General features: G+C 47.2%; 2 protein-coding genes across 2 annotated transcripts in view; one reads left to right on the forward strand and one right to left on the reverse strand.

Moving 5' to 3' along the window:
* Positions 1–302: 302 nt before the first annotated feature.
* Positions 303–25,436, forward strand: part of INSRR (insulin receptor related receptor) — a 93,968-nt gene continuing 68,834 nt past the window's right edge. Inside the window, exon 1 of the mRNA XM_060758216.2 lies at positions 303–402. Coding sequence (XP_060614199.2) covers positions 303–402 — 100 coding nt within the window. The remainder of the gene's footprint in view (positions 403–25,436) is intronic.
* LOC137097715 (uncharacterized) lies at positions 15,629–20,801 on the reverse strand. The gene is made up of 2 exons (XM_067472418.1): positions 19,110–20,801; positions 15,629–15,920 (listed from the first exon to the last, which is right to left on the reverse strand). The coding sequence occupies exons 1-2, from the start codon at positions 20,445–20,447 to the stop codon at positions 15,825–15,827; spliced, it is 1,434 nt and encodes a 477-aa protein (XP_067328519.1). The 5' UTR covers positions 20,448–20,801; the 3' UTR covers positions 15,629–15,824.

Consider the following 25,436-nt stretch of genomic DNA (forward strand, 5'->3'; position numbering starts at 1 on the left):
GGGTGCTGAGGGTGTTGGGTGTCCATAGGGGGTGCCTTTAGAGCCGGCCTGGCCACTGAGCCCCTCCTAACTCTGCTTGGCACCTCCCTCTGCTTCTCCCTTTCTCCAGCGTGCACAGGTGTGGGTGCCAACCGAGAGGAAGGATGCCAGCCGCAGCACAAGGGTGGCCCTGCTTTGCAGTGCACAGGTGACCCATTGCCAGGAGCAGGGCGATGCAGGCGATGCAGCCACCCCTTGGAAGCCAGCCATCCGGTGCTTTGGAGAGAGTCAAGGGTCTGCTCCGCTTGGCCCCTTCATGGACCATGGGGCGGAAAAGAGGGCCCTTCTCTCCTGTCTCCTGGGAAGCCTTGCTCCTCTTCCTCGGCATCTTCTGGATGGGTCCCCAGCCGGTCACACCTGAAGGTATTGCACGTAGGCCTGGGCGGTTTCGTTCGTTAATTTTGTAATTCGTTAAATATTCGTTAATTTTAGCAATTACAAAACGATTACAAAACTTATTTTTAAACCCGGAAGTGTTTTTAAATATCGAAATATTTTTGTATTTCCGTCCATTTCGGAAATACGTAAGATGGCTATGCTTTCTGGGAGCTCTCCTCTCTCTCCTCTCCTTAACCAGTCAGAGCCTGAAAGAGGAGGAGGAAGAGGAGGAGGAGAGGGCGGGGAAGGCGCCGGCTGAGCAAGCGAGCGAGAGGGCGAGCAACCCTCAGCGGGAAGGCGGCCCGTCCCTCCTTCCTCACCTTTGCGGTGGGTGTGCTTCGTTCTCCCAATTCCGCACTGAAACCTTAGCGGAGGGCTGGGCTAGATGGCCTTTGGGGAGCCCTTCTCCCAATTTCGCATTGAGACCATAGCAGAGGGCGGACTAGATGGCCTTTGGAGAGCCCCTTCTCCCAATTCCGCACTGAAACCTTAGCGGAGGGCTGGGCTAGATGGCCTTTGGGGAGCCCTTCTCCCAATTTTGCATTGAGACCATAGCAGAGGGCGGGACTAGATGGCCTTTGGGGAGCCCCTTCTCCCAATTCCGCACTGAAACCTTAGCGGAGGGCTGGGCTAGATGGCCTTTGGGGAGCCCTTCTCCCAATTTTGCATTGAGACCATAGCAGAGGGCGGGACTAGATGGCCTTTGGGGAGCCCCTTCTCCCAATTCCGCACTGAAACCTTAGCGGAGGGCTGGGCTAGATGGCCTTTGGGGAGCCCTTCTCCCAATTTCGCATTGAGACCATAGCGGAGGGCTGGGCTAGATGGCCTTTGGGGAGCCCCTTCTCCCAATGTTGCATTGAGACCATAGCAGAGGGCGGGACTAGATGGCCTTTGGGGAGCCCCTTCTCCCAATTCCGCACTGAAACCTTAGCGGAGTGCTGGGCTAGATGGCCTTTGGGGAGCACTTCTCCCAATTTCGCATTGAGACCATAGCAGAGGGCGGGACTAGATGGCCTTTGGGGAGCCCCTTCTCCCAATTCCGCACTGAAACCTTAGCGGAGGGCTGGGCTAGATGGCCTTTGGGGAGCACTTCTCCCAATTTCACATTGAGACCATAGCAGAGGGCGGGACTAGATGGCCTTTGGGGAGCCCCTTCTCCCAATTCCGCACTGAAACCTTAGCTTCGGAGGAGCCGGGCCCGACTCGGCGGCAGCGCTTGAGGGCCCGCCAGAGTGAGTGCCTGCCTTCCCTCCTTAATAATAATTTCTCCTCCCTATTCTACTAAATTAATAATTAAATTAAAAAAATATTGAAAAAATATTGGAAAAAAAAGGGCGCCATCTTTACAAAATGTTTTGTAAATATTAACGAAATTTCGTAAATACCGAATTTTTTTAAGGGAAAATTTTGTAATTATTTTAAATATCGAAACAAAAAAAAACCCCAAATACAAATCGATTTTAGAAACAATTTTTTGCGTTGTTACCCAGGCCTAATTGCACGAATTGATTTTATTATTACAGTCATAGACCATATATGACTTCATCACATGAGAGAATGCATCAACTTCAAATCCAGTTGCTGAGTCCTGCAGAATTATGGGGTTTGTAGTTTAGGTAGGAGCCTTTTAACAGCCCCACAATATGACAAACCCCAGCATTCTGCAGGAGGGAAGAAACCGGATTTAAAGTGGTCTCATTCTCTAGTGTGATGAAGTACTAGAGTACGAGTATAAGCCTAGGTTTTCAGTCCTTTTTTGAGGCTGAAAAAGTCTCCCTCCAATTCCGAGCACAATTCAAAGTGCTGGTTTTGACCTTCAAAACCCTATACGGTTCCGGCCCGACGTATCTGTCCGAACGGATCTCCCTCTGCGTCCCACCTCGGAGTCTAAGATCTTCTGGGGAGGCCCTGCTCCCGGCCCCGCCTCTATCACAAGTGAGATTGGCGGGGACGAGGAGCAGGGCCTTCTCGGTGGTGGCCCCTCACCTATGGAATTCACTCGCCGGGGAAATTAGATCAGCGACATCCCTCCTTTCCTTTAGTAGGAAATTAAAAACATGGATTTGGGACCAGGCATTTGGGCAATCTGGCAGATAAATAAAGGACTAGTCCAATGTGGGCTAGGCAAAACTACGGTGAGGTGGATCTGTAATTGGTTAAGTGGACGAACACAGAGAGTGCTCACTAATGCTTCCACTTCATCTTGGAAAGAAGTGACAAGTGGAGTGCCGCAGGGTTCGGTCCTGGGCCCGGTCCTGTTCAACATCTTTATTAATGACTTAGATGAAGGGCTAGAAGGCAGGATCATCAAGTTTGCAGACGACACCAAATTGGGAGGGATAGCCAATACTCCAGAGGACAGGAGCAGGATTCAAAACGACCTTGACAGATTAGAGAGATGGGCCAAAACTAACAAAATGAAGTTCAACAGTGACAAATGTAAGATACTCCACTTTGGCAGAAAAAATGAAATGCAAAGATACAGAATGGGGGACGATGCCTGGCTCGAGAGCAGTACGTGTGAAAAAGATCTTGGAGTCCTCGTGGACAACAAGTTAAACATGAGCCAACAATGTGATGTGGCGGCAAAAAAAGCCAATGGGATTTTGACCTGCATCAATAGGAGCATAGTGTCTAGATCTAAGGAAGTCATGCTACCCCTCTATTCTGCTTTGGTTAGACCACACTTGGAATATTGTGTCCAATTCTGGGCACCACAATTCAAGAGAGATATTGACAAGCTGGAATGTGTCCAGAGGAGGGCGACTAAAATGACCAAGGGTCTGGAGAACAAGCCCTATGAGGAGCGGCTTAGGGAGCTGGGCATGTTTAGCCTGAAGAAAAGAAGGCTGAGAGGAGATATGATAGCCATGTATAAATATGTGAGAGGAAGCCACAGGGAGGAGGGAGCAAGCTTGTTTTCTGCTTCCTTGGAGACTAGGACGCGGAACAATGGCTTCAAACTACAAGAGAGGAGATTCCATCTGAACATGAGGAAGAACTTCCTGACTGTGAGAGCCGTTCAGCAGTGGAACTCTCTGCCCCGGAGTGTGGTGGAGGCTCCTTCTTTGGAAGCTTTTAAGCAGAGGCTGGATGGCCATCTGTCAGGGGTGATTTGAATGCAATATTCCTGCTTCTTGGCAGGGGGTTGGACTGGATGGCCCATGAGGTCTCTTCCAACTTTTTGATTCTATGATTCTATTATTCTAAGTACGAGTATAAGCCTAGTTTTTCAGTCCTTTTTTGAGGCTGAAAAGGTCTCCTTCCAATTCCGAGCACAATTCAAACTGCTGGTTTTGACCTTCAAAACCCTATACGGTTCCGGCCCGGCGTATCTGTCCGAACGGATCTCCCTCTACGTCCCACCTCGGAGTCTAAGATCTTCTGGGGAGGCCCTGCTCTCGGCCCCGCCTCTATCACAAGTGAGGTTGGCGGGGATGAGGAGCAGGGCCTTCTCGGTGGTGGCCCCTCACCTATGGAATTCACTCCCCGGGGAAATTAGATCAGCGACATCCCTCCTTTCCTTTAGAAGGAAATTAAAAATATGGATTTGGGACCAGGCGTTTGGGCAATCTGGCAGATAAATAAAGGACTACGTCGAGGGATAGGAATAGACAATGTGGAATGAAGTATGGACCCTGAGTTGGCAAACGCTGAGCATGAGATTGGTTTATTGATTGTGATATATATTGATTGTTTTAATTGTTATAACTGTTTAATTGCTGTTTTTATACGTTTTTATATTATTGTGTAGGCATCAAATGGTGCTTGATTGTAAGCTGCCCTGAGTCCCCCCTCGGGAGTTGAGAAGGGCGGGGTAGAAGTACACGAAATAAATAAATAATAAATAAATTATACTCGAGTCAAGGTTTTTTATTATTTTACTCTATTATTATTATTATTATTATTATTATTATTATTATTATTAGCCATCCCCTGCCACGCGTTGCTGTGGCCCACTCTGGTGTTCTGTGTGGGAAGTCTGGCCCAATTCTATTGTTGGTGGGGTTCAGAATGATCTTTGATTGTAAGTGAACTATAAATCCCAACAACTTCAACTCCCAAATGTCAAGATTCTATTTTCCCGAAACTTCACCAGTGTTCACATTTTGGCATATTTTTATTTATAACTAGCTGTCCCCTGCCATGCGTTGCTGTCGCCCACATGGGGGTTCTGTGTGGGAGGTTTGGCCCAATTCTATCCTTGGTGGGTTTCAGAATGATCTTTGATTATAAGTGAACTATAAATCCCAATAACTACAACCCCCAAATATCAAGAGTCTGTTTTCTCCAAACTCCTCCAGTGTTCACAATTGGGCGTATTGAGTATTCATGCCAAATTTGGTCCAGATCAACAATTGCTTGAGTTCACAGTGCTCTCTGGATGTAGGTGAACTACAACTCCAAAACTCAAGGTTGATGCCCACCAAATGACAAGGTCGATTTCCTTCAAACTCCATCTGTGTTCATATTTGGGCGTATTGAGTGGTTGTGCCAAGTTTGGTCCAGATCTATCATTGTTTGAGTCCACAGTGCTCTCTGGATGTAGGTGAACTACAACTCCCAAACTCAAGGTCAAGTCCCACCAAACCTTTCCAGTATTTTCTGTTGGTCATTAGAGTTCTGTGTGCCAAGTTTGGTTCAATTCCATCGTTGGTGGAGTTCGGAATGCTCTTTGATTGTGGGTGAACTATAAATCCCAGCAACTACAACTCCCAAATGATATCAGTCCCTCGCCCAACCCCACCAGCATTGAATATTGAAAATACATCCTACATATCAGATAGTTACATTACAATTCATAACAGTAGCAAAATGACAGTTATGAAGTAGCAACAAAAATAATTTTATGATTGGGGGTCACCACAGCATGAGGAACTGGATTAAGGGGCATTAGGAAGGTTGAGAACCTCATCACACTAGTGAAGAAATGCACTTTAAATCCAGTTTCTGTTTCCTGCAGAATTCTGGGGTTTGTAGTTTAGGGATGAACCTTTAACAGCCCCAGTGGATTCATTCTGCAGTGTGATGGAGTAGTACTTACTTACTTAGGCGATCCCTAAGTAAGTAAGTACTACTGACAAACTTTTACATCCCTTTTGCATCCCTTGTCTCTGAACCTCATAGTATTAGGACCTGGTAATAGTGTAGTGATGTGAAAACAACAATAACAACAACAACAACCATATTTCTTCGCTTCTCCCTGGGACTCAAGTTTGAGTGCTGGACTATCACTCTAGGGACCATTGTTTGAATCCAAACTGAGCCTTCAAAACCCATTTAGTGGACTTTGGCAAGTATTTACTTACTTAGACAATCCCTCGTAGTCTGAGGATGATGGTCTTCCAAGTGTGGGTCCATAGGTGACTGTGGAGCCCTATTCTTGATCTGCATGTTCTCCCACAGTGAGGGCATCGGTTTCCAGGTAGAAGGCAGTCCCGGTTGGGGTTGGCTTGACGCACCTTCCTCTTGGTACATTTCTCTCTTTCACCCTCCATTCGTGCTTCTTCAAATTCTGCAGCACTGCTAGTCACAGCTGACCTACAGCTGGAGCGCTCAGGGCTTCCCAGTTCTCAGTGTCTATGCCAGAGTTTTTAAGGTTGGCTTTGAGCCCATCTTTAAATCTCTTTTCCTGTCCACCAACATTCTGTTTTCCGTTCTTGAGTTCGGAGTAGAGCAACTGCTTTGGGAGACTGTGGTCGGGCATCGGGACAACGTGGACAGTCATAGAATCATAGAATCATAGAGTAGGAAAAGTCCTCATGGGCCATCCAGTCCAACCCCTTTCTGCTAAGAAGCAGGAATATTGCATTCAAAGCACTCCTGACAGATGGCCACCCAGCCTCTGTTTAAAAGCTTCCAAAGAAGGAGCCTCGACCACACTCCAGGGCAGAGAGTTCCACTGCTGAACAGCTCTTACAGTCAGGAAGTTCTTCCTCATGTTCAGATGGAATCTCCTTTCTTGTAGTTTGAAGCCATTGTTCCGTGTCCTAGTCTCAAGAGCAACAGAAAACAAGCTTGCTCCCTCCTCCCTGTGGCTTCCTCTCACATATTTATACATGGCCCTCATCATGTCTCCTCTCAGCCTTCTTTTCTTCAGGCCAAACATGCCCAGCTCCTTAAGCCGCTCCTCATAGAGCTTGTTCTCCAGTCCAGTGGAGTTGATGGCGGAGGACCATCGCTTCAGTGCTGGTGGTCTTTCTTTCTTCCAGCACGCTGACGTTTGTCCGCTTGTCTTCCCAAGAGATTAGCAGGATTTTTCGGAGGCAACGCTGATGGAATCGTTCTAGGAGTTGCATGTGACGTCTATAGATAGTCCACATCTCACAGGGGTATTAAGTAGTAATTACCTCATCACACTAGTGAAAAAATCCACTTAAAATCAAGGTCAGTTTTCTCCAAACCTCTCCAGTATTTTTAATTGGTCAGGGGGCTTCTCTGTGCCAAGTTTGGTCTTGGTCCATTTTTGGTGGGGGTCACAGTATCTCTGGATGCAGGTGAACTACAACTCCCAAAATCCAGGTCAATTCCCCTGAAACCTCTCCAGTATGTTCAGTTGGTCATAGGTCTTCTCGGTGCCTAGTTTGGTCCCGGTACATTGTCGGTGGGGGACCCAGTAGGTCTGGACACAAGTGAACTACAACTCCCAAAAATCCAGATGAATTTTACCCAAACCTCTTTAGTATTTTTAGTTGGTCGGGGGGGGGGGGGGGGGCGGTGTTCTCTGTGCCTAGTTTGATCCTGGTCTATTGTTGGTGGGGTTCACATTATCTCTGGATGTAGGTGGACTACAACTCCCAAAAAATCAAGGTGGATTCCTCCCAAACCTCTCCAGAATATTTAGTTAGAGGGCTTCTCTGTGCCTGGTTTGGTCCCGGTCCATTGTTGGTAGGGGTCATATTACCTCTGGATGCAAGTGAACTACAACACCCAAAATCAAGGTCAATTTTCTCCAAACCTCTCCAGTATATTTAATTGGTCAGGGGACTTCTCTGTGCCTAGTTTGGTCCCGGTCCGTTGTTAGTGGCGATCACAGAATCTCTGGATGCAGGTGAGCTACAACTCCCAAAAATCCAGGTCAATTTCCCTGAAACCTCTACAGTATGTTCAATTGGTCATGGGTCTTCTCTATGCCTAGTTTGGCCCTGGTACATTGTCGGTGGGGGACCCTGTATGTCTGGATGCAGGTGAACTACAACTCCCAAAAATCAAGGACAATTCCTTCCAAAGCTCTCCAGTATGTTCAGTTGATCAGGGGGCCTCTCCGTGCCTAGCTTGGTCCTGGTCCATAGTTGGTGGGGGTCACAGTATCTCTGGATGCAGATGAACTACTACTCCCAAAAATCAAGGACAATTCCTCCCAACGCTCTCCAGTATGTTCAGTTGATCATGGGGCTTCTCTGTGCCTAGCTTGGTCCCGGCCCATAGTTGGTAGGGGTCACAGTATCTCTGGATACAGGTGAACTACAACTCCCAAAAATCAGGGTCAATTTCCCCCAAACGTCTTCAGTATATATATAGTTGGTCATGGGACTTCTCTGTACCAAGTGTAGTCCAGGTTGGTCATTTGTAAGGGTGGCAGTGTTCTGTTGAAGTCGGATCCAAAGCAGGTGAATGTACTGCAAATCCCATCATCCGTGGTCCACCGTGGACCTCAGAGAAGCATTTCCAAAAATTGGGGAAACATATCATTTTAAACCTGACAGCAATGAATGCCATCACATTACAGAACTGGCCATTTTGCTTGAAGGTAATTTCAAATAATATTTTTAGTCGTTTTGTGCACAAAACAAAGTTTGCGTACATTGAACAAACTGTCTTTTCAGAAACTGGGGCAGGAAATAATAGGGAGAGAGGAGATAGCGCATCCTGCACAAGCCGGCTGGGTTTATAGGCCAGGTAGAAAAGAAACTTCTGTGTTGGCAAACAGAACAGGAATAACAACACACAGAGAGAGGTGGCGAAAAAGCCACAATGGTCACTGCAGTGGTGTGGTTGCAAGACCTGCCTAAGCAGTCTAATGAGATGCCCTCCAACCATGATAGCTTCATCTATGGTCATCGTAGAAGAGATTGGGTTGCTGTGAGTTTTCCAGGCTGTCTGGCTATGTTCCAGAAGCATTCACTCCTGACGTTTCACCCACATCTATGGCAGGCATCCTCAGAGGTTGTGGGGTCTGTTGGAAACTACGCAAGTGGGGTTTATATATCTGTGGAATAATGTCCAGGGTGGGAGAAAGAACTATATTAATATAAGAATATAATATAATATCTATATAAATAAAATGTAATGCCATATATAAAATACATACATTGATAAAAAACAAAAAGGAAACATTACAATACAATTAGAGACATAAAAACAATGAATAGGAAGGCCGAAACTAAGACAAGTCAAACCCGCATTTTGGACTTTAGGAGAGCTGATTTCCAAAAAATGAAGGAAACGCTGAGCAGCATTCCGTGGACACAGATACTAAAAGACAAGGGAGTTACGGATGGATGGGAATTTCTCAAGAGTGAAATACTCAAGGCGCAATTGCAAACTGTGCCAACAAAGAGAAAAAATAGGACAAGTGCAAAGAAGCCAGAATGGATGTCCAAAGAACTTCTAACTGTGCTAAGACACAAAAGAGACATGCACAAGAAGTGGAAAAAGGGAGAAATCACCAAAGAAGAATTCAAACAAATAGCCAACACCTGTAGGGAAAAGGTCCGCAAGGCTAAAGCAAAAAACAAGCTCAGACTTGCCAGGGACATTAAAAACAATAAAAAGGGCTTCTATTCTTATGTCAGTAGAAAAAGGAAAAACAAGGAGGCGATAGGACCTCTTCGCGGAGAAGATGGGGCAATGCTGACAGGGGATAGGGAAAAGGCAGAACTACTTAATGCCTTCTTTGCCTCGGTCTTCTCACAAAAAGAGAGTCTTCAACCTCAGCAAGATGGAGTGGATGAGGGATTGGAGGACATCCAACCCCAAATTGGGAAAGAAGTCGTCCAGGAATACCTGGCCGCTCTTAATGAGTTCAAGTCCCCTTTCAGGGCCAGATCAACTACACCCCAGAGTACTGAAGGAACTAGCGGAAGTCATTTCGGAACCATTGGCAACCATCTTTGAGAGTTCTTGGAGAACGGGAGAAGTTCCAGCAGATTGGAGGAGGGCCAACGTGGTCCCAATCTTCAAGAAGGGAAAAAAGGATGACCCAAACAACTACCGTCCGGTCAGCCTCACGTCGATACCGGGCAAGATTCTGGAAAAGATTGTTAAGGAAGCGGTCTGCAAACACTTAGAAACAAATGCGGTCATCGCTAATAGTCAACATGGATTTATCAAAAACAAGTCATGCCAGACTAATCTGATCTCTTTTTTCGATAGAGCTACAAGCTGGGTAGATGCGGGGAATGCCGTGGATGTAGCGTACCTGGATTTCAGGAAGGCCTTCGACAAGGTCCCCCACGACCTTCTGGCAAGGAAACTAGTCCAATGTGGGCTAGGCAAAACTACGGTGAGGTGGATCTGTAATTGGTTAAGTGGACGAACACAGAGAGTGCTCACTAATGCTTCCTCTTCATCTTGGAAAGAAGTGACAAGTGGAGTGCCGCAGGGAACCGTCCTGGGCCCAGTCCTGTTCAACATCTTTATGAACGACTTAGATGAAGGGCTAGAAGGCATGATCATCAAGTTTGCAGACGACACCAAATTGGGAGGGAGAGCCAATACTCCAGAGGACAGGAGCAGGATTCAAAACGATCTTGACAGATTAGAGAGATGGGCCAAAACTAACAAAATGAAGTTCAACAGTGACAAATGCAAGATACTCCACTTTGGCAGGAAAAACAAAACGCAAAGATACAGAATGGGGGACAATGCCTGGCTCGAGAGCAGTACGTGTGAAAAAGATCTTGGAGTCCTCGTGGACAACAAGTTAAACATGAGCCAACAATGTGATGTGGCGACAAAAAAAGCCAATGGGATTTTGGCCTGCATCAATAGGAGCATAGTGTCTAGATCTAAGGAAGTAATGCTACCCCTCTATTCTGCTTTGGTTAGACCACATCTGGAATATTGTGTCCAGTTCTGGGCACCACAATTCAAGAGAGATATTGACAAGCTGGAATGTGTCCAGAGGAGGGCGACTAAAATGATCAAGGGTCTGGATAACAAGCCCTATGAGGAGCGGCTTAGGGAACTGGGCATGTTTAGCCTGAAGAAGAGAAGGCTGAGAGGAGATAATGACAGCCATGTATAAATATGTGAGAGGAAGCCATAGGGAGGAGGGAGCAATCTTGTTTTCTGCTTCCTTGGAGACTAGGACGCGGAACAATGGCTTCAAACTACAAGAGAGGAGATTCCATCTGAACATTAGGAAGAACTTCCTGACTGTGAGAGCCGTTCAGCAGTGGAACTCTCTGCCCCGGAGTGTGGTGGAGGCTCCTTCTTTGGAAGCTTTTAAGCAGAGGCTGGATGGCCATTTGTCAGGGGTGATTTGAATGCAATATTCCTGCTTCTTGGCAGAATGGGGTTGGACTGGATGGCCCATGAGGTCTCTTCCAACTCTTTGATTCTATGATTCTATGATTCTATGATTCTATGATTGGGTTGCTGTGACTTTTCCAGGCTGTCTGGCCATGTTCCAGAAGCATTCACTCCTGACGTTTCACCCACATCTATGGCAGGCATCCTCAGAGGTTGTGGGGTCTGTTGGAAATTAGGCAAGTGGGGTTTATATATCTGTGGAATAATGTCCAGGGTGGGAGAAGGAACTATATTAATATAATAATATAATATAATATCTATATAAATAAAAATGTAATACCATATATAAAATACATACATTGATAAAAAAAACAAAAAAGAAACATTACAATACAATTAGAGACATAAAAACAATGAATAATAAAAATTTTAAAAACGATGTCCTCTCGTTCAAATCTTCACCCATTCCATCGTCTTAACCGTTCCTGGGTTATTTTCCGATTCAAGTTTGTCTGTTTATCCTAAGGTTCCGAATGCTTGCTCAAAGAGCCAGGTTTTCACTCTTTTTCGAAAGATCAGGAGGGAGGGGGCTGATCTCATATCCCTAGGCAGGGAGTTCCACATCCGAGGGGCCACCACAGAGAAGGCCCTGTCTCTCGTCCCCGCCAAACGTGTTCGCAAAGCAGGCGGGATCAAGAGCAGGGCCTCCTCCAATGATCTCAAGTTCCTGGCGGGTTTGTAGGAAGAGATGCATTCAGATAGATAAGCTGGGCCGGAACCGTTGTTTAGCATTGTAGAGCCTTGCAACTTCGAGGCATGATCATCAAGTTTGCAGACGACACCAAATTGGGAGGGATAGCCAATACTTCAGAGGACAGGAGCAGAATTCAAAACGATCTTGACAGATTAGAGAGATGATGGGCCAAAACTAACAAAATGAAGTTCAACAGGGACAAATGCAAGATACTCCACTTTGGCAGAAAAAATGAAATGCAAAGATACAGAATGGGGGACAAGGCCTGGCTCGAGAGCAGTACGTGCGAAAAAGATCTTGGAGTCCTCGTGGACAAGAAGTTAAACATGAGCCAACAATGTGATGTGGCGGCAAAAAAAGCCAATGGGATTTTGGCCTGCATCAATAGGAGCATAGTGTCTAGATCTAGGGAAGTCATGCTCCCCATGTTCTATTCCGCTTTGGTTAGACCACACCTGGAATCTTGTGTCCAATTCTGGGCACCACCATTCAAGAGAGATATTGACAAGCTGGAATGTGTCCAGAGGAGGGCGACTAAAATGATCAAGGGTCTGGAGAACAAGCCCTATGAGGAGCGGCTTAAGGAGCTGGGCATGTTTAGCCTGAAGAAGAGAAGGATGAGAGGAGATATGATAGCCATGTATAAATATGTGAGAGGAAGCCACAGGGAGGAGGGAGCAAGCTTGTTTACTGCTTCCCTGGAGATTCGGACGCGAAACAATGGCTTCAAACTACATCTGAACTTGAGGAAGAACTTCCTGACTGTGAGAGCCGTTCAGCAGTGGAACTCTCTGCCCCGGAGTGTGATGGAGGCTCCTTCTTTGGAAGCTTTTAAACAGAGGCTGGATGGCCATCTGTCAGGGGTGATTTGATTGCAATATTCCTGCTTCTTGGCAGAATGGGGTTGGACTGGATGGCCCATGAGGTCTCTTCCAACTCTTTGATTCTATGATTCTATGAAATGCTTTCAGGCTTTTGTGCAACTGGTGGCTACTAACTGTTACTTTACTTTAAAGGAAAATCCCTTTCTAACTTCTCCCAGGCTGACTGTAAACCTAAACCTAACTGATGTGGGCTCCACTACCGGGTTGAACTGCGTCTCAAAGCACCAAGTGGACCTACCAGCAAGGCCTGTAGACTCTTCAGCTGGAGTTCTTTGATATTCAAAGCTGCTTTTCCCTCCAAAATTCCTCAGAGCTTTAGGGTTGTTTCCCTGGGAATCTTTGGGAATCTTTGGATACTCTTTTCCCCCGGAAAGTCTTGGAGGCTCTTAATAATAATAATAATAATAATAATAATAATAATAATAAACCTTTATTTATACCCCGCTACCATCTCTCGCAGGACTTGGTGCAGCTTACAAGAGGCTGAGCCCAAATACATCATAAAACATAACAACAGCAATACAACAATAAATAACTCATAACAAAGCAAATGAGACGACGCAATTAAAAACCGGTGGCAGGGCCAAATGTAAGAATTAAAATCTTTAAATGCTGGGCATGTCCAGGGAAATAGGTTGGATATTTTAAAAATAGGTGGGCGTGCAGACAGTACTAAATCTCTCGTAAAATGCTTTTGGGACATATTGCTTGGGAGTCCTTATTCTGGGAAGGCACACTGGAACATCCACATCTTCAAGCTCCTTCTAAAGACTGCCAACGTTGGGGCCTGCCTGATGTCCTCGGGGAGGGAGTTCCAGAGTCGCGGGGCCACCACCGAAAAGGCCCTGTCCCTCGTCCCCACCAATTGCACTTGCGATGCAGGTGGGATCGTGAGCAGGACTTCTCCAGATGAACAAAGGGATCATGTGGGTTCGTATACAGAGATGCGGTCACGCAAGTAGATGGGTCCCAACCCATTTAGGGCTTTGTAGGTAAGCACCTGCACCTTGAATTGGGCCCGGAAAATGAATGGCAGCCAATGGAGCTCCTTAAGACTGTTTCCCCCCGGAAAGTCTTAAGGGTTGAAGTTTTTGTACAGGGGAAGCTTGCACACATCCTGTACATTAGCTTTCCTTGCTGAGATTAACTAAAAATGGCTCCCTTCCCTTCCCAATTGCCCTGAGCAAGGAGCGGGACCAAAACTTAATGATGATGGACAAGAGACTTGCCCTATGACTGCAACCAAAGGGAGCCACCTATCTGCAGAGTCCCTGAAACCTAGGACTGCAAGGAAACATTTAATACAAAGCAAATAAAGTTGGAGCTCCTGGTACAACCGCACCAGAACAGTAACCCATCATCCTCCTCGTCCTGAGCAGGTTCAGAAAGCTCAGGCTCAGACTGAGCCACAACACCAACCTGGACACAGCCTATTATTGGAGAACACAGAAATTGGTTGCACTCTTTGTGTGGCGTTGGGGAAGCAACTTTGCCCATGCTCAGAGATACCCTTGTCAGACAGGCAACTGCAGAAGACATCAGAGATGGTAGCCAAGAGATTGGATGAATCTGAACAAGGAAAAGTGCTTAAACTTAGAGGGCCATGATTTGAGGGTAGGCTGGCACGCTTATGTGTGGTATAATAGAGAATCTAAGGAAAAAAACTTTGGGAATCATTTCGTGCGAGCCTCCCTATTGAGGACATGGTTAAGATACAAAGCCCTCTTTTATAAAGCTACACCTCTTTGGGTCTCGGCGATGGAGGCCCACCAAAGAAGACTCTTAGGATGGAGGATTTGGCCAAGATACAAGGACATTTTGTTGAAAGGGGAAACGAAGATTAAATCGTTTGAACAACTCAAGAACATGTTTGGAAATATAACCTGGTTACATTACCTTCAAATTAAAGAGCACTTCAAACAAGATCAAAAAATTGGATTTGACTGGGAAGAAAACACATGGGACAAAGTTTTAAAAATTGAGAAGAAGTTAGTCACAATTCTTTATAATAAATTGATCCAATGGCAAACGGAAAAGGAGCAAGTTAAAAATTGTATGATTAAATGGGCCGAAAATTTAAGAAGGCCCATTCAATTTAGAGAATGGGAACAAATGTGGAATAAAAAGTTGAAATATACTTATGCCATGGACTTGAAGGAAAACTGGTATAAAATGTTCTATAGATGGTATTTGACTCCGAATAAACTAAGCCATATGTACCCAAATGTTTCAGATAAGTGTTGGAAATGCGGAGAACAAACGGGCACATTCTTCCACATGTGGTGGACGTGTAAAGAAACAATTAAGTTTTGGGCATCTATACATGAAGAAATACAAAAGATATTGAAGAGAAGTTTTAAAAAGAAACCTGAATATTATTTACTAGGATTTACGGACTCTGATCTTAAAGTGGAGGAAAATGAAGATAAACTACTTACATACTTTACTACTGCGGCAAGAATTATTTATGCCAAATTTTGGAAAAATGAACAGATACCTACTGCTGAAGAATGGTTGGAGAAAGTTAAAGAAATTAGAGACATGGATGAATTGACATTTTTAATGAGAAGAAATACCGGGAAACCGCTAAAGAGAACAGATTGGACTTCTTTTTATGACTATGAAAAGAAATTTAGAAAAATATTAGAGGATAAGAATATACAAGAGTAAAAGAAGTTGACGGAAAAGATCCTGATGTTGGAGTGGAAGTCATTTTAGAATAGTTTAGGTTAGTTTAGTTTTCTTTTTTGTTTTGTTTTTGTATGTGTTTTTTTTTCTCTTTCTCTCTTTTCTTTTCCTACTTTTCTATCTCCTTTTCATTGTTCCCCCTCTTTCGTTGTTTTGTTTTATAAAATACTTAATAAAAATCATTTATAAAAAAAAAGAGAGATGGTAGCCAAGATTCCAAAGGGCCACATACAGATTGAACTTTCCCCTATTTGGCCCCCTAACAATGTCTTGGCAGCAAGAAGAGTGATCTGATGCGGCTGCCTTTCGTGCCGTGTGCCCATGAGTCTGTGAAACCCGAAGCCAAATTATCACCTCAAGAGTGTAAGCTCACAGCAGCTGCTCCCAGAAAAGACACAGGACGCCAATCCGTAATCAATCAGGAAACTTTTACTACTGGATGCATATACACAATAAAAGCCAGGACTGGCGCACAGACACAAGTCAACCCTTATATACCCTCCCCCACATTCGAATCCCCTCTTCCCGCCTGACAATTATCCCGCGCAATATTCCCCGCCAAACCACCAACGGCCCCTCCCAAGGTCACCAGCTGCAATCCCTTATCAGTTCTCCATGTCAGGGATCCGGTTTTGTGCGCCAACTTCCAAGGCCAGGAAACCGAGTCCTGACATAATGTCCCCCTCCACCTCTTCTTCTTCCTGGAAGGGAAATATACGTCACCATTATGTTCCTTCTTCATCTAGCGGACCTTGGTATTTTTTCAATAAACTACAATGAAACGTTGGGTGTATTCTCCCCAATACCTTGGGTAGTTTCAGGGTATACGTCACTTCATTCACCTTGTTAGAAATTCTAAAAGGACCGACGTATTTGGGAGACAACTTCCGAGAGGGGGTATTTAACTTAAGGTTTTTCGTGCTCAGCCACACTAAATCCCCTTCTTCCAATTTGTCACCTACCCTCCTTTTCCGATCTGCAAACAACTTATATTTTCGCTGTGCCTCTCGCAGCGATTTTGCCACTCCCTCCCAGTTCGCCTTCATCTTGTATGACCATTCTTCCTTTCCCTCCAGTTCTTCCCCCCAACTCGGCAGTTTGGGAAAAGGGGTTACTTCCATGCCGTATACTACCTCAAAGGGGGATTTCCCTGTGGATGCGTGACAGGCTCCATTGTACGCAATCTCTGCAAACGGGAGTAGATCGGCCCAGTCAGTTTGGCATTGGTTTGTGTATGTTCTTAGGAACATTCCCAAGGTCTGTTGTGTGCGCTCGACCCCCCCATTTGTCATGGGATGGAACGCTGAGCTCAAGGTTCTTTCCACCCCCATCAATTGCATGAAACCTTCCCAGAACCTGGCTGTAAATTGTACCCCTCGGTCACTAATTACTTGGTCCGGACACCCATGCAACCGGTAGATATGTTTGATAAACAACTCAGCCAATTTCTCTGCAGATGGCAACTTAGGCAGTGCTATGAAATGTGCTTGTTTTGAGAATAAATCCATCACTGTCCATATATAGCGCTGACCCCTGCTGACTGGGAGTTCACCCACAAAGTCCATAGCAATCACCCTCCAAGGTCTTGATGGCTCTGCCACCTTTTGCAATAACCCCGTTGGCTTTTGTGTGGTTGCCTTATTTTGTGCACACGCATTACATTTGGATACATACATTTTGGTGTCACCCCTCATCCCGGGCCACCAACACTGTCGTGCCAACATTTTCAGGGTTTTCGTCACTCCCCAGTGTCCTGCCCCCTTGTTGCCATGGCATCTAATCATCATTTTTTCCCTTAGGTTGCCTGGGATATATAGCTTCCTGTGCACAAATCCCAATCCATCCTTCCATTCCACCTTTTCCTTATTTCTTTCCAGCCACTGATCCTCCCTGCATGCTTGTCTTATCTCCTCCTCCCATCCCCCGTCCTTGCTCTCAATCCCCACCAGCCTTTGACTGCGCTCCTTTTGTGCTCGGGTTTGTACTGCCATGCCCCACTGCTGTTCTGAGAATATGCTCCCCTTTGGGCCTCGTCCCCTCCCTCCATCCTCCGGCATTCTTGACAACGCGTCTGCGACCACATTTTGGTTCCCCTTTTGGAAACGCAGCTTGAAATCAAATCTGCTGAAATACTGCCCCCATCTTATTTGCTTCGCTGACAATTGCCTGGGTGAAGTGAGGTATTGTAAGTTTTTATGGTCGGTCCACACTTCAAAGGGGATGCCGCTTCCTTCTAATAAGTGCCTCCATGTCTCTAGGGCCCTCACTACCGCCAGGGCCTCCTTTTCCCACACCGGCCAGTTTCGTTCAGTTTCGCTGAACTTTTTCGAGATGAACCCGCATGGCTTCAACCTCCCTTCTGGGTCCCTTTGCATCAGGGCCGCCCCGTACGCCCAATCTGATGCGTCACAATGGATCACGAATGGTTTGGTCAAATCGGGGTGGATTAATACTGGTTCTTCAGTGAACCTGCGCTTCAGTTCTTCAAAAGCCTTTTGGCATTCAATCGACCAATCTAACTTTGCTCCCGGGGATCGTACCTTTACTGTCTCCCCCCTTCCCTTCGTCTTTAGCAGTTCAGTTAAGGGCACCGTTATCTGAGCAAACTCCTTTATGAAACCCCGGTAGAAATTTGCAAACCCGAGGAATGATTGCAACTGTTTGCGCGTTTGGGGAGGGCTCCACCCCCTGACATCCTCCACTTTTGCTGGATCCATTGCTATCCCTCCCTTGGATATTCGGTATCCCAGGAAGTCTATCTGTTCTTTATTGAACTCACATTTTGGCAGTTTTGCAAACAGTTTTGCCTCCCTCAATTTCTGGAGCACCTCCCTCACCAATTTGACATGAGATCGTCTATCACGGGTAAACACAATCACATCATCCACAAAGCAAAACACCCCGCGATACAATAGTGGGTGTAACACCTCATTAATCATTTGCATAAATGCTGATCCAGAGCCCCGTAGCCCGAAGGGACAGACACAGAATTCAAAATGGCCGAACGCGCAGGTGAACGCAGTTTTCCACCTGTCCTCGGGCCTTATGCGCAGTTTATGATAAGCTTCGATCAAGTCAATTTTCGTGAACACTCGTGCTTCCGACAATCTCGATAGCAAGTCCTTAGTCAATGGCATGGGGTAGTTGTTGGTGGTGCTCACTGCGTTCAGCCCTCTATAGTCCACGCACAGTCTCAATGAGCCATCCTTTTTGTGCCTAAACAGCACTGGGGCTCCCAAGGGTGATTCGGAGGGCCTTATAAACCCTCGGGCCAAGTTTTTATCAATATATTTCCTCAGTTCTTCCATCTCCTTGACTGACATGGGGTACAATCTACTCCTGGGCAACTTAGCGTCCTCATTGAGTTCAATCTTTACTTCGACCCTCCTAGGAGGGGGAAGCTGGTCTGCCTCCTTCTCGTCAAACACATCCTCAAAGTCTCTGTATTCAGGGGGAATTTCCTGCATCCCACCTGCCGTGTTTTCTTCCCCCTTGCAACAATTTCCTCTTTCTCTGCTCTGGAATGTGATGCTGCCTTCCCTCCAATTGATCTGTGGGTTGGCTTCTCTTAACCATGGCATCCCCAGTATCACATTGTAAGTAGCCATAGGGGATACAACGAAGGTTATGCTGCCTTCCCAGCTCCCCACTTTACATCTCACTTCTCCCACTTCAAACCGTGCCGGGGCCCCAGCCGCCACTGACCCATCTAGCTGCGAAAACGCTATGGGGCTCTGCAAGGGGGTTTTCTCACATTTCAGTTCGTCTGCCAGCTCTGGGGCCATAATGTTTCTTGAGCAGCCGCAATCCATGAGAGCTTTGCAGCTGGCCCACTTCCCCTCCCCTTCTAGCCTGATTGGGAATACTAGCATTCCTGGGCTGTGACTCACCAGATCACCCACCGGGGCCCTAGAAGGGGGGCTCTCCTCCGCTCTCTTTCCTGCAGCCGGTTTGAACCTCGGGAAATGGGATTCTCCTCCTTTCCTTTGTCTGCATTCGGCAGCCCGATGGCCCAGGCGACCGCATACATAACAAGGGCCCCTCTGCTCCTTGGGCCCTCGGGCCGGGGCTTTTCCGACCGTGCTCCTCTCCGTTCCCCGACTCTCCTCCTTCGCCCTCGTCTGCTGCGGCGCTGCTCCTTGATGCCTCTTGACCTGTGCCAAGGTCGTCTCGATGCGGCCGGCCAGCTCGATCCATCCACCTATCTCCTCCGGGTCGTCGCGGTGAAGCGCCCAGGTCAGGATTTCCTTCCGCAAGCCCTCCTTGAAGATCTGGACCTTGGTGGTGTTGGACCACTCTGGGACCTTCTCCGCCCTCAACCGGAATTCCTCCACGTACTCAGATACGGAACGATGTCCTTGGGTTATTGTTTGCAGCCGTTCCCTCGCCCGGACCCTCTCGAGCGGATCCCTGAAGCGCGCCTCCATCGCAGCCAGGAATCGCCTTGTGGATCCCAAACATGGGTCGTGCCTGGCGTGGAGCTGGACATACCATTCCGCTGCTCCCCCTCTCAGTGCCGCGCCCACTGCTCGCACTCTGCTTGCTTCCGATCCAAAGGTAAGGGCGTTATCTTCTAAATATCCCCTCACCATAGTCAGAAAGTATGCGAGGTTCCCGGCTTCTCCTCCGAACTCGATCCTCAGCTCCTCCCTCCTAGGCTGGTATGGAAGGAGCTGCCTTCCCCGGTCCTCCGCTCGCGGTGGCCCTCCCTGGAGCCCTCTCTGCTCCGGGGGCAATTCCTGACGCCCTGTGCCGCGCCCGGCTCCGGCCGGGGGCACCAGGAACGTCTGCTGGGGCGCCAGTCCCCGGGGTCGTTCCTCCTCCTCATCGCTCTCCGCAGCGGCTCTCCAACTCGTCTGCGCTTTTGGACGTGCCCCGAGTCCCCGGTCACTCCTCTCCCCCGCGCTCCGCACCGACTCCCCTCGGGGTGGTTGTTCCTCTAATAGTGGGGCCAGCCGCTCCATCACCTTTGACATCATTGCGAGGGTGGTTTCCATTGATGCCATCTTTTCCTCCAGGAAATCCAACCTCTGGGGAGAGGGAAACTCTAGCCCGCTGCTTTCTCTCGTTGCTGCCTCTGCCCCTTTTACTCGCCTCTGTGTGACTCCGTTGGGCCGGGCATACGCAGTCGATGAAGCCAAGGCATTCACTCTCTCCAGCTCCTCTTCCGCATTCTCGAAAGGGGATGCCGGTTCTCCCCCCTCCGTTGGATCTTCCTCCTGTTGCATAGGGGTACCTCACCACAGCCGTGGGATGGCACCGATGAGTCCTGGCTTAATGTAAGCTCACAGCAGCTGCTCCCAGAAAAGACACAGGACGCCAATCCGTAATCAATCAGGAAACTTTTACTACTGGATGCATATACACAATAAAAGCCAGGACTGGCGCACAGACACAAGTCAACCCTTATATACCCTCCCCCACATTCGAATCCCCTCTTCCCGCCTGACAATTATCCCGCGCAATATTCCCCGCCAAACCACCAACGGCCCCTCCCAAGGTCACCAGCTGCAATCCCTTATCAGTTCTCCATGTCAGGGATCCGGTTTTGTGCGCCAACTTCCAAGGCCAGGAAACCGAGTCCTGACACAAGAGCATCCTACCAACCCGCCCGAGGCCCAAAGTGGGATTTACTATAAACACTGAGAGCAAACTCTGTAATCTTGGCTCAAACCCCAAACACTCCACCCGGCAACAGAAGAAGACTGTAGGAGACTCTGGGGCAGCATTCATTGGCGATGGCACAAGGAGAGGGTGAGCCAAAGAAGGGCACGTTCCTTGAGCAACACATTTGGATGCCCAGGCCCACAGGGGCCAAAGCAGAGCAAAGAATTCTGATTCACTTCTCCTTTTAAGCACCAAGCAAATGCACTCTGTGGTTTGCATACTGTCCCCAAATGCTAATCCATGAAATGTTAACATCGTGTTCAACCAAAGCTTACAAAACCACTAGATTACGACCTGGTAGACTGTTGTAGCAAATCAACACTGATATACTAAGGCTGAGCTGGAAGGCAAGAATTCTTGATTAGCACTGAATAGCTTTGCAGCTTCAAAGCCTGGCTGCTTCCCACCTGGGGGAATCCTTTGTTGTTTCCTGTCTGGAATTCCTGTTTTTTTGAGTGTTGCTCTCCCAAAAAATGGATAATGGAGAAAGGCAGGGAGTTTCAGAAAAACATCTATTTCTGTTTTATTGACTATTCTAAAGCCTTTGACTGTGGCAAGGTCTTGGTGGGATGGGCATACCAAATCACCTTATCTCTCTCCTGAGGAATCTGTACAAGGACCAAGTAGCAACAGTCAGAACTGGTCATGGAACAACAGACTGGTTCAAGACTGGGAAAGGCGTATGGCAGGTTGTATCCTCTCCCCCAAACTATTCAACTTGTATGCAGAACACATAAAGCGACGTGCGGGGCTTGACAAATGCAAGGCTGGGGTGAAAATTGCTAGAAGAAACATTAACAACCTTAGATATGCAGATGACACCACTTTGATGGCCGAAAGCAAGGAGGAACCGAGGAGCCTTCTAATCAAGGTGAAAGAAGAAAGCGCAAAAGCTGGGTTGCAGATAAACATAAAAAAACCAAGATTATGGCAACAAGAATTATTGACAACTGTGAAAAAGAGGGAGAAAACGTGGAGGCCGTGACAGACTTTGTATTTCTAGGTGCAAAGATGACTGCAGACGCAGACTGTGGCCAGGAAATCAGGAGACGCTTCCTTCTTGGGAGGAGACCAATGACCAATCTTGATAAAATAGTGAAGAATAGAGACATCACACTGGCAACCAAGATCCGCATAGTTAAAGCAATGGTATTCCCCGTAGTTACCTACGGATGTGAGAGCTGGACCAGAAGGAAGGCTGAGCAAAGGAAGAGAGATGCTTTTGAACTGTGGTGTTGGAGGAAAGTTCTGAGAAGATTCAACCAGTCCATACTTCAGGAAATAAAACCTGACTGCTCATTGGAGGGAAGGATAGCAGAGACAAAGTTGAAGTACTTTGCCCACATCATGAGAAGAAAGGAAAGCTTAGAGAAGACAATGATGCTGGGGGAAACGGAAGGAAAAAGGAAGAGGGGCCAACCAAGGGCAAGATGGATGGATGGCATCCTTGAAGTGACTGGTTTGACTCTGAAGGAGCTGGGGGAGGTGACAGCTGACAGGGAGCTCTGGCGTGGGCTTGTCTATGAGGTCACAAAGAGTCGGAAATGACTGAACGAATGAACGACAACTCCCAATAAAGGATTTCCCCTGGCAGGAAGTAGCATTGCAACATTCACACTTGCTTCAAACAGATAAAGAGTTTTTTCTCTCACCCTGGGCATTATTCCACAGGTATATATATAAACCCCACTTGCATAGTTTCCAACAGACTTCACAACCCCTGAGGATGCCTGCTACAGATATGGGTGAAATGTCAGGAGAGAATGCTTCTGGAACATGGCCTGGAAAACTCACCTAGTTTACCTAGTTTCTCATTCAGTGTTTAGAATGGAACCTGTCAGTGAATACTAAGGGACCCAAACAGTTTTGGAGGGTGGGGGTTCTCCCCTAATTTATTTTCTATCTTCCTTCTGCTCCTGGGTCAACTAGCTCTCTATATAGGCCAGTTGGCACTATTGGGCAAGGAGCTTTGTTTCCTTGCAACCGTTCAGCACCGACAGCTTTGGACAGCGTTGGTTGGGGAGACTGGCAGAAGCCCATTTGCAGAAGTGGCAGACTGGCAGAAGGGCCACTTTTCCCCCCATGCCATTTTGAAACACAGAAGCCACGGGGTCTCTTTCCAGCTCCTCCCCTCCCTCGCTCTTTTCCTTAGGCTGAATAAGCACAGATCAATGGGAACGATAAAAAATCCCCCCAAAAATCGGGTGCCCTGACAAATTTGTGAACATCCTGCGGCTCCTCCATGATGGCAACAGTCCTGGACAGCAATGGCTCCCAAAGTGACCCATTTAAGGTGGAATCAGGTGTCAAACAGGGATGTGTCATTGCCCCAACTTTATTCTCCATCTTCATCACTATGATACTTCATCTTGTTGACGAGAAGCTTCCCACCGGAGTGGAAATCATCTATTAGACAGATGGCAAGCTGTTTAACCTCAGCAGACTGAAAGCCAAAACCAAGGTCACAACAACATCTGTTATAGAACTCCAATATGCTGATGACAATGTCATCTGTGCACATTCAGAAGAAGACCTACAAGGTGTGTAAACACCTTCGCAGAAGCATACGAGAAGCTCGGCCTGACACTGAACACCGAGAAAACCAAAGTCCTCTTCCAGCAGTCACCAGTCAATCCCTCTCCAAAGCCAGCTTAATGGTGTAACATTAGAAAATGTTGACCATTTCCACTTCCTTGGCAGCCACCTCCCCACAAAAGTCAACACTGACACTGAAATTCAAAACCGCCTGAGCTCTGCAAGTGCAGCATTTTTCTGAATGAAGCAGAGAGTGTTTGAGGACCAAGATATCCATAGGGAGACCAAGGTGCTTGTTTATAGAGCTATTGTCCTCCCAACCCTGCTCTATGCCTGCGAGATGTGGACAGGCTACAGACATCACATGCAACTCCTGGAACGATTCCATCAGCGTTGCTGCCGAGAAATCCTGCAAATCTCTTGGGAAGACAGGTGGACAAACGTCAGCGTGCTGGAAGAAGCAAGGAGTATCAGCATTGAAGTGATGGTCCTCCGCCATCAACTCCGCTGGACTGGCCATGTTGTCTGGATGCCTGACCACAGTTTCCGAACCCAAGAACGGAAAACGGAATGTTGGAGGACAGGAAAAGAGATTGAAAGATGGCCTCAAAGCCAACCTTAAAAACTCTGGCATAGACACTGAGAACTGGGAAGCCCTGGCCCTTGAGCTCTCCTGTTGGAGGTCAGCTGTGACCATCAGTGCTGCAGAATTTGAAGAGGCACGAGTGGAAGGCGAAAGAGAGAAACGTGCCAAGAGGAAGGCGCCTCAAGCCAACACCGACCGGGACCACCTTCCACCTCGAAACCAATGCCCTCACTGCGGGGGAAAATGTAGGTCAAGAATAGGGCTCCATAGCCACCTACGGACCCACCGCCAGCACACTAATCCTGGAAGACTATCCTACTCAGACAATGAGGGATTGCCTAAGTAAGTAAGTAAGTAAGGTTGGGGAGACTGGCAGAAGCCCACTTGCAGAAGTGGCAGACTGGCAGAAGTGCCACTTTTCCCCCATGCCATTTTGAAACACAGAAGCCAAGGGGTCTCCCTCCAGCCCCTCCTCTCCGTCTCCCTTTTCCTTAGGCTGAATAAACACAGATCAATGGGAACGATAAGTAAATATTTTCTAGCGGAGTCCTCGTTGGCTGTCCAGCCGGGAGCTGTTTAAACAGTTGGACAAATAGGCCTTTTCCCTTGCCTCTCCAAGGGAAGCGAGCTTGTACTCTTCGCTCTCGGAGAGCTTTTGGGGTGCCCACCCTTCAAAGCATTCCTATTGCCCAAAGCAACTACTCTCAGTTAGCCCACTTCCTTGCTGTGTTGTTTTTTGCTGGCTCTCTTCCTCTCTTTTTTCTCTGCCGAGGAGCAAATGGGAATGACCTTGTTGACCCTCCTTATTTATTTACTAGCCGTCCCCTGCCACGCGTTGCTGTGGCCCAGTCTGTGTATATGTGCTTTGTGTGTGTATATATTTGTGTATATGTGTATATATGTGGTTATGCGCTAGCATTGTAATGTATTTTTTTATTTTTGGCTTTTTAAGTCTCTTCTGCTGTGTTTTTCAGTGTTTTTATGAGTGTGGGTCACTCGTTGTCCTGAGAGGTGTCTTGTGTCCAAATTTGGTGTCAATCCGTCCAGTGGTTTTTGAGTTATGTTAATCCCACAAACAAATATTACATTTTTATTTATATAGATAGTGTCAGGAGCAAACCAAACAGTTGTATTGCATTTTTTAACAAACAAACAAACAAACAAACCACAAAGTTTGCAAACTTGGTAGTTGATTCAATGTCCTTTGACCAGTATCTGGCCACTTGGGGTGCCTCTGGTGTTGCTGCAAGAAGGTCCTCCATTGTGCATGTAGCAGGGCTCAGGTTGCATTGCAGCAGGTGGTCAGTGGTTTGCTCTTCTCCACACTCGCATGTTGTGGACTCCACTTTGTGGCCCATTTCTTAAGGTTGGCTCTGCATCTCGTGGTGCCAGAGCGCAGTCTGTTCAGCGCCTTCCAAGTTGCCCAGTC

The sequence above is a fragment of the Anolis sagrei genome, chromosome 12 (assembly GCF_037176765.1).
Source record: "Anolis sagrei isolate rAnoSag1 chromosome 12, rAnoSag1.mat, whole genome shotgun sequence".
Lineage (NCBI taxonomy): Eukaryota > Metazoa > Chordata > Lepidosauria > Squamata > Dactyloidae > Anolis > Anolis sagrei.